At 44.9% G+C, this 13,899-nt stretch overlaps 2 protein-coding genes across 2 annotated transcripts; both read right to left on the bottom strand.

Annotated features, from left to right (window-relative positions):
- Positions 1-7,506, bottom strand: LOC115367839 (polyserase-2-like). Its single transcript, XM_030063786.1, has 5 exons — positions 7,499-7,506; positions 7,061-7,252; positions 3,570-3,838; positions 2,363-2,508; positions 1-506 (listed from the first exon to the last, which is right to left on the bottom strand). The coding sequence occupies exons 1-5, from the start codon at positions 7,504-7,506 to the stop codon at positions 228-230; spliced, it is 894 nt and encodes a 297-aa protein (XP_029919646.1). The 3' UTR covers positions 1-227.
- Positions 7,507-10,208: 2,702 nt separating this feature from the next.
- LOC115368269 (uncharacterized) lies at positions 10,209-11,448 on the bottom strand. Its single transcript, XM_030064324.1, has one exon. The coding sequence runs from the start codon at positions 11,423-11,425 to the stop codon at positions 10,238-10,240; it is 1,188 nt and encodes a 395-aa protein (XP_029920184.1). The 5' UTR covers positions 11,426-11,448; the 3' UTR covers positions 10,209-10,237.
- Between the last annotated feature and the right edge of the window lie 2,451 nt (positions 11,449-13,899).

Genomic DNA, 13,899 nt, shown 5'->3' with positions numbered 1-13,899 from the left:
ACGATAGTATTGATCAGCCAAACAGATTCCTTATTGGAGGTGGACAATTGTAACTGGCTAGTATCCAGTTTCAAATACAACACCCTGTAGATTATGCACCTTAGAAATATGGTTTCCTTGAAATTAAGGTTTGGGGTTCAGAAGAGGAAAAAGCTGGAAAAGCCTCTGGTCTACAGATTTGAATTCCCAGAGGAAAACACTCCTGAAGCGCTGAGAGAGAACAGCTGCTACTTCAGAGGAGAGACGGCAGGAAAGATGGACACCAGCAGAGAAATGGAAAGACAAAGGAGATGAGCGCCTCCACCGAAGGAGACACCAGACGAATGAACGAAGCCCGGCTGGTTGGTCTTGATGTGGCTGCGGATCCAGGACTCAAACTGGGACACTCTGGTGAGGCCGGATGGTATGTTCGGTTGGGCGCAACCAGAGGCAGCACCAAAACTCGAAATTCCAACCTGGGTCCATTGGGAGCCCAGTTTTTTCACCATGGGGGTCCCAGAATCCCACTGCACAGGACACACACACAACATGTCAGTTATTTCACATCATTTTAAATGAATGAGGCAACAGAGACACAACTCACACTCATCAGAATCAACAAATCACATCATTATTAGCTCCACCAGCGCAGTCAGACAGGAGTTATGTTTTTGCCCTGTTCTGTTTATTGGTCTTTTTGTTTGTCAGCAGGATATCTCACAAATTTACGAACAGATTTGCATGACATTTTGGTTTGGGTTAGGGTTAGGGTTTGCAAGCCTGCAAATACAAGCTTAGCCTCTTTGCTAAGTTGGAGCAACAACATAATGATAGCTAACGTTATCGTAGCCAGTGATGACCGCCCATCACCATGTCCTGTTCTCTTTGTCTCACACTTGTATTGAAGTTTTCTCGTCTACAGTGCCGTGTCAGTCAGAGGAAGGCACAACTAGTCCTAGTTTTATCACTGTTGACACAACCCAGATGGCATCAGCTTAGCCTTTGCGGCCCTTGCGGGAGCCTTCAGCAGCTGGTGTGAGAGGAACGGCCTGATCTTAAACACCAAGAAGACCAAGGAGATGGTCATGGACCTCCGCAGGTCTAAGCCACCGCTGCAGACAGTCAACATCAGGGGCGAGGACATCGCGGTGGTGCAGTCCTACAGGTACCTGGGGGTGCACCTGGACAGCAAGCTCGACTGGTTTGTGAACACGGATGCGGTCTTCAGGAAGGGCCAGAGCAGGCTCTACTTCTTGAGGAAGCTCAGGTACTTTGAGGTCTGTGGGGAAATGCTACACATGTTCTACCAGTCGGTGGTGGCAAGTACCATTTTTATGCTGCTGTCTGCTGTGGAGGCAGTGCGACAGAGGGGGACACCAGAAGGCTGGACAAGCTGATCCAGAAAGCTGGATCAGTGCTGGGAAGGCGCCTGGACTCACTGGGGATCGTGGTGGAGAGGATAATGTGGACCAAGCTGTCTGACATCATGGACAATATCGACCACCCCCTCCACCACATCCTGGTGGAGCACAGCAGTAATCGCAGAGAGCGGATAATTGCACTGCATTCCCGGCTGAGCGCCACAGGAGGTCCTTCGTCCCTACGGCCATCAGGCTGTACAATGGTTCAGTCTTGGACAGGGGCTGCTGACCCAGGCTCTGGTGACTCTTTTAGCTCCTTTATTATAACTCAGTTTGGACTCTTTTATTCTATTTATGCACTTTAATTGGACTCTTTTATTCTATTTATGCACTTTAAACATTTTTACAATATCAGGCTCACATTTATGTTCTTTATTGATTGATTGAATGGCTGCATGTACTGTTTGTCCTTTATGGTGTATTTTATGGTATATGTATTATGTGTATTATGAGCTATGGGATACAGAGAATTTCCCTGAGGGGATGAATAAAGTACCTATCTATCTATCTATCTATCTATCTATCTATAAGGGCAGAACAGTCACTGTGCTCAATAGGGATGAAGATCCATGTATCTCCAGCATAGCAATGGAAACTTGCTTCAACTGCAAATAATATCATCCAGAGGGGGCAGGTCGATGGAGAACAGGAGCAGTGCAGCGCCAACTGGCACACACACACACACACACAAACAAACAAACAAACAAACAAAAACACACTCTTTTTTTTTCCACTTTGACTTTCGACGGACCCTTGTGGGGTCCAGGGTCCGTTTCAACGGGTCAACTTTTGGGTTAATGCCCGAGTACAGATGTTGACAGTGTTTTGGTGCATCATAAAACCCTGAGGACCCTGTTTGTCTAAACTATTCATTAAAACACTGAATTAACCAAATGTTGAGAAAATTTGGAAATGAGCTGTTCAGCTGATTACAAACTTTGTACTCCAACAGACAGACTTACTTGACACATGTCTTTTCCTCCCTCTGGAAGACCACCGGCACACATCATGCTGTCTTTGATTATATCAGCATAGATGGACTGACACCTGCTGTTGGACACGATGGGAAGTTCCACTTCCTGCAGCGTCTGTGGTGGAGGTAGGGGAACTGAGGAAGAAGAGAGGGAATCTTTAACTGTCAGCAGAGTTGAAGGTAGACGTGTCGATGTCTTGAGGTCAGAAGCTGAATGTCCGCTCTCAGCTCTATAGCTACAAACCAGTAAAACAGACAGAATCAAAGCAAGGTCTTTTCTCCACACAGATCTATTAATCAATCAATCATACTTTATTTGTCCCACCGACATTTTTCAGCAAGGGGAAATTCAGTTTAAGTTACATCCCGTCCAAGAAAAACAAAAAAGACATGACAATACAGGGTTACAGGATCGGGAGAACTTTGGGTCAGCCAGCGTGCATTAGATCCTTACATTAGATGAGAAAAGAGGACAAGTTTATTTCTTGCTATTTCTGAGAGTTTAGGAGAGGAAGTTTTGTTTCTTCAGTTTTTTTTTGTTTGTTTGTTTGTTTTTGTTTTTGTTTTTTTTTGGCTTTTTAATAATCTATAAACTGTGGGCCTTTAACACCCCTTAAGATTGTAACACTAAGGGACTCCAAGTAAAGCTGCACTTGACTCATATACCCGTAGTCGATATAATGAATTCAAAATTAGGTACAGAGAGACCTTAGAGACCTTCTTGAGATTTTCTTGTGACTGTTCCTGAGGCTACAATATGGGTCAACTCTTGATATTTAGTGGATTGTTGGGACATGGGCTGTTGTTAGGCTACAACACCAATAGATTTTTGTTACCATAGTAACTTGTCAAAACCAACATAAATATGGATGTCAAAATGAAACAGCTCAAACTGAGCCTCATTTTTGTATTACAGTTTTGTAATGGAGCAGGTTTGTATCACACCACTGAAGATGACTTGGGGTTGAAGTGTCTGTCTCAGCCCAAAACTTTTATTTTTTCTGGTTTCTCCTGCTGCATGTCATTAGATGACAACCAATCTGCCTGACACAGCAAGTGACTGTGGAAGGAGTTCTACTCACTGCTGTTTAGGACAAATCTAATGCAACTTTACATTAGGCAAAACTGATCACTTCTACTGGCTTCAACCTGTTTCTAATGCATCACATCAGTTCCTGTGAATCAAAATGCCTCACCTCCAGTTCCAATAAATCCCCAGCCGGTGACCCAGCAGGTCGTCCCCTCAGCAAAGACGCTGCCCTTTGCAGCCAGACACACAGGCCTGGTGTAGTTGGTGAACTGAACCGGAGAGGAAAGTTGTACCAAGGCTATATCATTGTCTAAATGTCTTGAGTCATAATGGGGATGAGTGATGATCTGGAACAAATTTCTGGACACTTCATTTGGATTGCTGCCAGTTTGACTGTCACGTCCCAGGTAGACGGTCCAACCGGCTGTGCTGGTGCTGAGAGAGAGAGAAGACAACATGTTATTCATCAAAATGTGAACCAATCAATGAATACAGAACTTTACAATTAGCCTTAACTAGTTAGTTTTACTTTTTTAGATACTGCTGCTACCTAGTGCTAATGCTAGTACTGCTATGTGAGCACTGCAACCACCTAAGACACTTTATCAACTACCAAGCAACCACTTAGAACACCTTAGCAACCACCTAGAAACAACTTAGTAACGACAAAGACCACCATACAAACCACCCAGCAACTACATAGCAACACCCTAGCAACCATCCAGAACACCATAGAAACCACATTGCAACACACTAGTGACCGCCTAGAACGCAAAATCAGAATCAGAAATACTTTGTTGATCCCCGGGGAGAAGTTGGGTAAATTGGGTAACCATAGCAACTATTTGACAGTACATTAACAACCAGCTTTGCAACCATATAGCAACACCCTAGCAATCACCTTGGTAACCACTCAGATCACCAAAACAATCTCCTAGCAACCACCTTGGCAACTACCTAGTAACATCCTAGCAACCACCTTGGCAACCCCACATAACACAATAGCAATTGCCTGGCAAAACCTCTAGCATCCATTTTAGCAAAGACATAGCAAAACCTGAACAACCACCCAAAACACCATATCAATCACCTACAAACACCCAAGCAATCACCTTAGGAACCACCAAGCAACACTCTATCAACCAACCACAATACCATAGCAATCACCTAGAAACACCCCAGCAACTACCTTAGTAAACACCTAGCAACACCCTAGCAACTACGCAGAACACCACTGCAATCGCCTAGCAACACACTAGCAACCACTTTAGCAACCTAACAACACCCTTTCAACCACCTTAACGACCACCTAGCAACACCCTAACAACCACCCAGAACACTATAACGAATCAACTATAACGAACCAATAACCAAGCAACCACCTAGTCAGCCACATGTTAACCACACCACTAGCAACCTCCACCACTTTTCTACCAGAATCACTGCAGAAATCACCCACATTTTCTTCAGGAAATGCTCTGTTCTAGTTTCATCTGTTATCAACACTTTGTGGACTGACTCTGCAAAACTCTTTCCAAGCTTCGATTGGATTGTGTGTGTTTTTGGTGTAGAAAAATCACCTTTGTCTCCTGTTACTTCCCCAATACATCAGTGTTATACAGTAAATATGTACTCATGGGGTACTCCACAACGCAGGAATGGCAGCAAATTCAAATTCTGAGTTTAAAACTGTCATAAATTTGGCATCCTCTATTCCAGTAACCAAAATCAAAGTAGTCTACATTAGTCGCTACCGCAACTTATTTTCTGCAGGTAGACAGGAGTCAGACCTGACCCTGCCTGCAGCAAGCAGACACTTGCTCACCTGTAAAAAAAAAAAAAAAAAATGACACCCCCTTTTGTAGAAAGTCCTGTTCACATCAAAGTCAGATAATCTGCAGAGGTTTATGCTGTGAGGTGAGGATTAGACCCTGACGACTCATCAGCCAGATAACTGACTTTGAGTGCATTACAGTTTTTTAGTACAGTCAATCATTTAGCTGCTTAAATTCACAATATTGTGATGTGAATAGTGAGCTGAACTGTTGAACCTGCCCACTGTTGGGCTGACGGGGAGCCTAATGAACTGAACATCAGCTGCGGTTGATTGCACAGGCGGTGGGACTCTGGGACTGAAAAGCGGAGAGCTGGGCATTGTGTGTGTGTCTGGGGAGCGTGTTGTGTGCGGTGCGGCTGCGTTCACTCCGGGAGCGGGTGGGTGTCGTTCGCAGCTGTTTAGGGCTGCCGGCGACGAAGACAGGTACGGTAGCGGGGTTAGACCGTTCCAGCGTTAGGAGGGGAGGCCTGCTGCCTCCTGTAGTTAGTTAGGGCTGGGGCTATAGGAGCGCAGCCGGCGTCGCTCTCCAGCTTCGCTGCCGCCTCCAGCACGCCGCTGTTGGCGGACCCTGCCGGTCACCAGTTGCGCCGTCTGACGAAGCCGTGGTCCCCCGGGGAGTTGGACGGTGCCACAAGCCTAGACCCCGGGGGGGGGGGGGTCTCGTCGGCCACGAAGCTGAGTACTCATTTTAACTTGTATTTGTAATGTATGTGTGTTTTTATTAGTGTGGGGATTGGAAAGGAGTTTGGGGGGGGTTGAGCTAGTCCTGGGTCGGGGTCCTGTAGTTGGATGCACTCTTATTCACGTCATTTAGAAGTGCAATTGCCTAGTTTGTAGTGTGACGGGTTTTCATGCATCTCCAGAGGTTTGTGGTGTTGTGCTCTGATGTGGTGTTTATTTCGTCGATGGTGTGCACATTTTTATTGTGCAGCCAGTTTGGGTGACCCTGAAGAGTGGTAGCTCCCCCGCCTTGCTTTAATTCCAGGTGCCCCGTTCATGAATGACGGAATTTAAATAAAGATTGTCATTTTATTTGTTACTCCCTGTCTCTGCCTGCCTGTCTGTCTTAATGCGTGACATGCACAGACGTACACGCAGCGCGCTCACTGAATGATCACTGACGATCCCACTAAAAAAACTAAACAAAGAAGACGAAGCGGTCTATCGCTGATTATTTTAAGAAAAAAAATGTGTCAGGAGGCTGTTGATGCTGGAGGGTCTGAAAATAGGGAAGCAACAAGCGAATTTTGGACTCAGAAACCGAGTCGAAAAGGCAAAGAAACTTTCCAGACTACAGCAGTGCACTGACATAGATTGTGTAACAAAGCGAAGAGTTGCCACTCCGCTGTATTTTCACTGGCTAACAGCAGCACACTGGCTTAGCTTGTCTATTCAGAGAAGAGGTATCACTTCGGCTTATTTTTCAATCTATGTTATCACATGCATACTACTGCTCATTCATTGGTAGCTGAATTGTTAGGTCTGTTTGATAAGAAATTTACATTGTTAAAACAAATAATAATTACTACTTTGTACTGCTGCTGCAGAGAAACGTAAAGTTCAAATTAAAATATTTTGCAGACAAGTTTGGGTCATTTTTAATCTTTAAATTTCATCAACATGATAACGTCATGCATTAATAACACACTATACAAAGAAAAATATGGTGCTACCTAATTTCTTTTGGTGCTACTAAATGAAAAGCTAGGTGGCACCAGTGCTACCTGTGAGACTGACATTTATTAGTGGAAGATGTGAGGGAATATGGCCTCATGGAGTCATACTGACACAGGTATCGATACCATATGGTCAACTCTCACCTGTCGAAACACTGCGCAGCACTAAGAACCCACTCGTTGTTGATGAGAGATCCTCCACACACGTGTCCGTCTCTGTTGTGCAGGCTGGCCATCCAGGGCCAAGATCCTGGAGCAGCATTCTGGCCTCCTACGATTCTGGAGTTGAGGGGAGCTTCACCACACACTGGAGCAAGACAGACAGAGCACCGATGACTGAGCAAGATTTGTCCTGTTCACCTTTTGATACCGCTCATTGAAATTAATCAAAGGCGATGCCACACCCTGCCCTCACAGTGCTGGCGTTGTTATATTACTCCTTATCTGACCGCCTGTGAACCTGCTGTTAGTACCTGATTCTTTTGTTGAAAGCCTGAGAACAAATCTTCAGCTCTCAGATGAAATATTTAATATGGTCACCTATAAAGTAAAGCAGTGCTGGGCTCAGAGTGGCAGAGTTACCCGGACATGGACAGGCCAACCACTGTCCATGCCTTGTTCCTAGAATGTGTGATGCTAGTGTGTGAATGTTGACTGGGTGTGTATCTAATGCAACAGACCTAACTAACAAGATAGAGAAGGTACTTCTGGCTCCTGTATTATCTGTTCTCTGTTATGCTGAGCCAGCTCCAAGCGGTCAAGCTGTCCTGAACTATATGATACTTTGGATAATACAAGAGACACTGAACCATTCAATTCAATTCAATTCAATTTTATTTATTTGTATAGCCCAGAATCACAAATACAAATTTGTCTCAAAGGGCTTTACAGAAAAATACAACATCCTCTGTCCTTAGACCCTCACATCGGATGAGGAACAACTCCCTAAAAAACCCCTTTAACAGGGAGAAAAATAGGAAGAAACCTCAGGGGAGCAACAGAGGAGGGATCCCTCCCCAGGACGGACAGACGTGCAATAGATGTTGTAAACACAGATAACAAACAATAAAATGTATGAGGATAGATAGGTGGTGGATGAGGGATGATGACGCCAAGGCAAGCTGGATGCACCAGAGCAGCCAGGGACCCGGGCCACACAGCCACCTACACCACGACGACCTGGATCTAAAATAGACAGCACGCACTCGGACAAACACACATCAACCATTCACACACACTCACACAGAGACAAAGGTGGAACATTAATTATCTGGAGAAGACTAATTGATAATTAGCTCCGTGAGAGCAATAATTTCATAATCTCGTCGGCAGGTGAGTGCTTGGGTTACTTCACTGAGACAGAGAACCAGCCCACCGTACCACTAACTGTCAGCCATAAGTTAGGCCGAAGAGATGAGTTTTTAATCTAGATTTGAAAGAATCAACAGATTCAGATTGCCTGACGTCAGCAGGGAGGTTATTCCACAGCAGCGGGGCACGATAGGAAAAGGCCCGGCCACCTGCTGACTTCTTCTTAATCCTAGGTAAGCAAAGCAGCCCCGCATTTTGAGAGCGGAGAGCCCGCGATGGAATGTAGGGTTTAAGGAGATCCGAAAGGTAAGATGGGGCAAACCCATTTAAGATTTTGTAGGTTAACAGAAGCACCTTAAAGTCAGATCTAATATGCACAGGAAGCCAATGAAGGGAGGCCAGAATTGGAGTAATATGATCAAATTTTCTAGTTCTAGTTAAGACCCTAGCTGCAGCATTTTGAACCATCTGGAGACTTTTGGTGCTGGCCTGTGGGAGACCTGAAAACAGGACATTGCAGTAATCAAGTCTGGCTGAAACAAATGCATGAATTAAGGTCTCTGCGTCAGCCATGGACAGGGAAGACCGAATTTGTGCTATATTACGTAAATGAAAATAGGCAGTCTTGGTGATATCCTTAATGTGCCTGTCAAAGGATAAGCAGGGATCAAAAGTAACACCGAGATTTTTGGCTGCCACACTTTGTGAAATCACACAGTTGTCAAGTAGAACTGTTAACTGTTCAAAACAGTGTCTATGTCTGGGAGGGCCGACTACTAACATCTCAGTTTTATCTGAGTTTAATAGCAGGAAATTTAGTGACATCCAATTCTTTACCGCAGCCAGACAGACCTCTAATCTATTGATCTCTGTGGGATCATCAGCCTTTATGGGCAAATATAGCTGAGTATCATCAGCATAACAATGGAAATTAATACCATGGCTACGTATAATTTGTCCAAGTGGCGAGATGTACAGGGAAAAGAGAAGAGGACCCAGGACTGAGCCCTGAGGTACCCCGCATTTAACATTGGAGAATTTGGATCTAGTATTATTGTACATGACAGACTGTGTTCTTTCAGATAAGTATGAGTTAAGCCATGCACGAGCCAGGCCCGTGACACCAAAATTCTCAGTTAGTCTCTCTAATAAAATGGAATGATCAACAGTATCAAAGGCTGCACTGAGGTCCAGTAATAAAAGCACAGAGGTAGAGTCTGCATCAATAGCCAACAGAAGATCGTTGGCAACTCTAGTAAGTGCTGTCTCAGTGGAGTGACAGGCCCTGAAAGCTGATTGGAAAGGCTCATACAGCTGATTCACTGCCAAATGGGTGGCGAGTTGTTGAAAGACAACTCTCTCGAGCACTTTAGACATGAACGGGAGATTGGAAACTGGGCGATAGCTATTTAAAGAACTAGAATCAAGATGTGGTTTCTTTAAAAGCGGTCTGACCACAGCTGTCTTAAAGCTGCTGGGCACAATGCCAGTACTAAGAGATAAATTAACAATATCTAGCATTGTAGAGCCCAGTAAAGGCCAGGATTCTTTATAAAGCTTGGCAGGTAGCGGATCAAGAAAGCAGGTTGTCGGTTTAGAGGCTATCACAAGCTTAGATAAGGTATCAAGTGAGACAGCCTCAAAAACCGAGATAGTAGGGACTATTGGTGAGCTAGCGACTGCCAATGAGTCCGCAGGAGCTGCAGCGGATTCAGAATTAATTTTTTGCCTGATTTCCTCAACCTTGTTGCCAAAAAAGTCCAGAAAATCATCTGCTGTAAGTGATAAGCTAGTAGCAGATGGCTGTTTTTTCGTGAGCTTTGCTACTGTCTCAAAGAGAAATCTAGGATTATGTTTATTAATGGCGATTAAGCGGGAGAAATAGGCTGCTTTAGCCACACCTAGGGCGCGCTTATATTTCAATAAGCTATCATGCCAGGATAGGTAAAAAACAACTAACTTCGATTTTCGCCATTGTCGTTCCAATCTCCTGCAGGCCTGCTTCAAAGCTCATATCTCTTCATTAAACCAGGGTGTGGATCTCTTCAGTCGCCTCGGTCTGGTAGAGAGCGGGGCAACTGTATCAAGGAGACTGGAGAGGGCCATGTTGAGGGAACTAGTAAGGTTTTCAACAGAGCCTGTCTCTACAGTGAGAGGAGCCAAAACTCCAGGCAACTGCTGGCTAAACGCAGCAACAGCAGAGGGACCAATATGGCGACTAGTAATTACATCTGTGCCACCACTAACAGGACAGGCCAGCGATGCCTCAAATTTAATAAGAAAATGATCTGACACAGCAGAGGTGGCTGATAAGACAGTCAGATCAGAAACAACAATCCCTTTAGACAAGACCAGATCAAGGATATTACCATTGCAATGAGTTGCCTCTTGAACAGACTGAGTAAATCCAAATGTATCAATAAGATTTGAAAATGCTTTATTCAGTGGATCATCAGCCTTATTTATACGGATATTAAAATCTCCAAAAACCAAGATCTGTTCAGAATGGGTAACTAAGCCTGACAAAAATTCACCAAACTCATCTAAAAACTGAGAGTAAGGACCAGGCGGTCGATAGATCACCACCATATAAAATGGAGAAAGGCTATGCATGGCTGAGGAAGATGAACTCAAGACAAGAGCCTCAAAGGATTTAAATTTATTTTCCAGATTAGATGTAAATTTAAATATATCTTTGTAAATTAAGGCAACACCACCGCCTTGTTTATGAGCCCGGGCTACATGGGCATAGGAGTAATTAGGTGGAGTAGCCTCATTTAGGGGCAGGAAAACATTTGGTTTCAACCATGTCTCACACAGACCAATCATGTCCAATCCATGATCAAGAATTAGATCATTTATGAGTAAAGCTTTGGTAGCCAGAGATCTAATATTTATAAAACCAAATTTTAGGTTCTTGCTGCCACGACCAGTGGTGAGCAGATCTGAAGACCCACCACTGGCTGAGGTATTAATAGGGACCAAACATCTAGTGTGATTAGCTGACCGTCCCAAACCTTTAGGCTTAGGACGATGAGTAAGCACAGGCTTAATAGCTTGAGGAGTATGGTTTTGTAGTCTATAAGGTGCTTTGTTACAGGGATGTACTACAACAGTAGAAGGGGTAGTTTGTAGATTCATATACTGGCCAACCAGGAGACTGTGAGTGGGCCAGTGGGGTAGGGAGACTGTCTCCATGTCGTAAGCCAAGCCAGTAGTCTGATTATCTATACTATGAGAGATATCCTGACCAATCACCTTAGCTACACTAGATGACTCCACACCCACACTAATTCTATACCTAGCAGGCTCTCTAATCACCTGCCACCTGCCGAGTATTAAATCCCTAGTGTCAAACAGAAGCTAAAGCTCTATCTATATTGCTAGACAAAAGAGTGGCGCCTTCCCCAGTAGGATGAAGGCCGTCCGCTTTCAGCAGGTGAGGGCGGCCCCAGAAGGAAGGCCAGTTATCCACAAAGCCAAAACCGTGCTCAGCACAGTGACGGGCCAGCCAGCGGTTCAACGAGGTTAACCTACTGTACATCTCATCATTACCCCTCACCGGTAAGGGACCAGAGACAACTAATCGATGCCGACACATCTTTCTAGCTAGCTCAAGTGTCCTGACTAAGCTAGCTTTTGTGATCTCTGACTGCTTCATCCTAGCATTATTGGTGCCGACATGAATAACAATGTTCTTATAGCTACTGGTGTAGTGTGCCTGGGTCCCCTGTTTCTTCCTCGATGCTGCCAGCACCCTAAGATTATCCTCTATGTCGGAGACTCTGGCCCCAGGTAAGCAATGAACCACAGCTGGCGAAGCTAGTCTAACATTGCGGGTGATGGAGTCTCCTATCACTCGCGTGCGTTGCTCTACTCTGTCAACAGGAGTGGGAGAGACACGCTGGCCCACGGGGTTACCAACAGGGCTGGAGAGGGGCGAGAACCGGTTTGCAGTCGGGAGGGGCGACCGCAAACCGGGCCACACAACCGGTGGCTTGCTCTTGCGAGCCTTCCCACGCCGGCTAACAGAGACAAACCCCGCCGCCTCTGCCGACGAGGCTAAGCTAGTGCTAGCGCTAGCGGGCCGCCTATCAGGCCCGGGACTGAGGCTATCTGGAGTGCCCGTGATGTCTAGAGTATTCCTCGCTGAAAGTAGCTGCTCTAAATCACGGACACGTCTCTCTAGTAGAGACATCCTATCTGAGAAAGCGGAGCAGTCACTGCACACCATCGTTGTCCAAGGCTGGATTTACTGCAGCAACACAGAGCTAACTAATAGCTAGGCTAACGCTAGCGCTAGTACATAAGCCAGTAAACAGAGTGCGATTAGCTCCGCTAGTCTATCGACTCTGAAGAAGTAGCAGGGTTATCACAATAGCAAGGTAATCAAGTTATAAAATCTACCAGCTACAGAAGAGACGTAATATGTATGGCTAACGATTAGTTTGAACAGGAGAGAGAGAGAGAGAAGGAACAGGTAGCAGCGACCTTACGAAGCAGGAAACAGCGTCGCAGCGTCAGGTGCGTTCAGGTGCGTTCAGGGAGCTGAAATCTTAGCAGCGGAACCATAACCATAACCATAAGGCTTATTATAACACTGCCTGTCCTGCTGCCTTCACCAAGTTCATCCACTTTACAGTTTGAGGAACCTCTGCCCTCCTCTCTGGATGAATGGACAGAAACATGCTGTAAACTTTATGGATGGACTTTATCACCATCATGCATGTCAGTTATCCGTTATCTACAGTTATCTACTGTTATGTTTTTATTCTATTCTCCCTTCCACTGGATGAATGGATAACACAGTATCATGGTAATCTTAGCCAAAGACTGATAATGTAGGAGTACTACCACTCCACCTGGCTCAAGTAATTGTGTAAAGTGCTGGAAGAGCAGAAACTTCAAGCACAAATTAGGATATCCACACTCTCAGTGAGTGCAAATTTCATTCTACTGAGCTTCCAGTCCATAAGACCTTCATCAATCTCAGATATAGCAAAATGAATGAATGAATGAATGAATGAATGAATGAATGAGAACAGAACTCACCATCCTGCTGTGCCTTAGTGCCTGTTGAGAAACAGTGGTTCATGTTATTTGGGAAACAAACAACAGGCCTTGTTTGTGCCACAGTGGTAAAGATTAATCTACTAAAAAACTGTAATCTTGACATTCTCACCTGACTCTAACCTGAACCAGGTGTGGTGAGCCTCAGGGAGAGCAGCCCCCTCTGATCCAGTGGATCGCTCCTGAGAGCTGACCCTAACCCCAACTTTAATCAATATCTCATTAATAAACTGTTAAAATGCTTCCTGATTCTAATGAAGGGCCTCATAATCAACAGGTGAGGAACTGGCTCTCTCTGACTTGATGAATGAAGGAGGCATTGAGGCGTGATGAAAGCTGCTGATAACGGCGGCAGCGGTATTGTCCAGGACCAGGAAAACTACAGTTGGAAATTCCATCTCTACTGGGCAAAAACAAATTTCTAAAGAAAACCTCCTAGATATCTTAAATCCTCTAGTAGTTATTTTTCTTGGTAGTGATAAAATAATGACTGGATCTGTAAGGCAGAGCGGGATTTTCATTGTTGTCAGTATCATAAATTAATCAGTGTTTTAATACATAAAATAAATCACAGATCCATGTGATCGGCCCAAAAACAAACT

Source organism: Myripristis murdjan, chromosome 11 (genome assembly GCF_902150065.1).
Source record: "Myripristis murdjan chromosome 11, fMyrMur1.1, whole genome shotgun sequence".
NCBI classification, from domain to species: Eukaryota; Metazoa; Chordata; class Actinopteri; order Holocentriformes; family Holocentridae; genus Myripristis; species Myripristis murdjan.
Note: the sequence above shows the minus strand (reverse complement) of the source record. Positions and strands in the feature narration are given on the sequence as shown.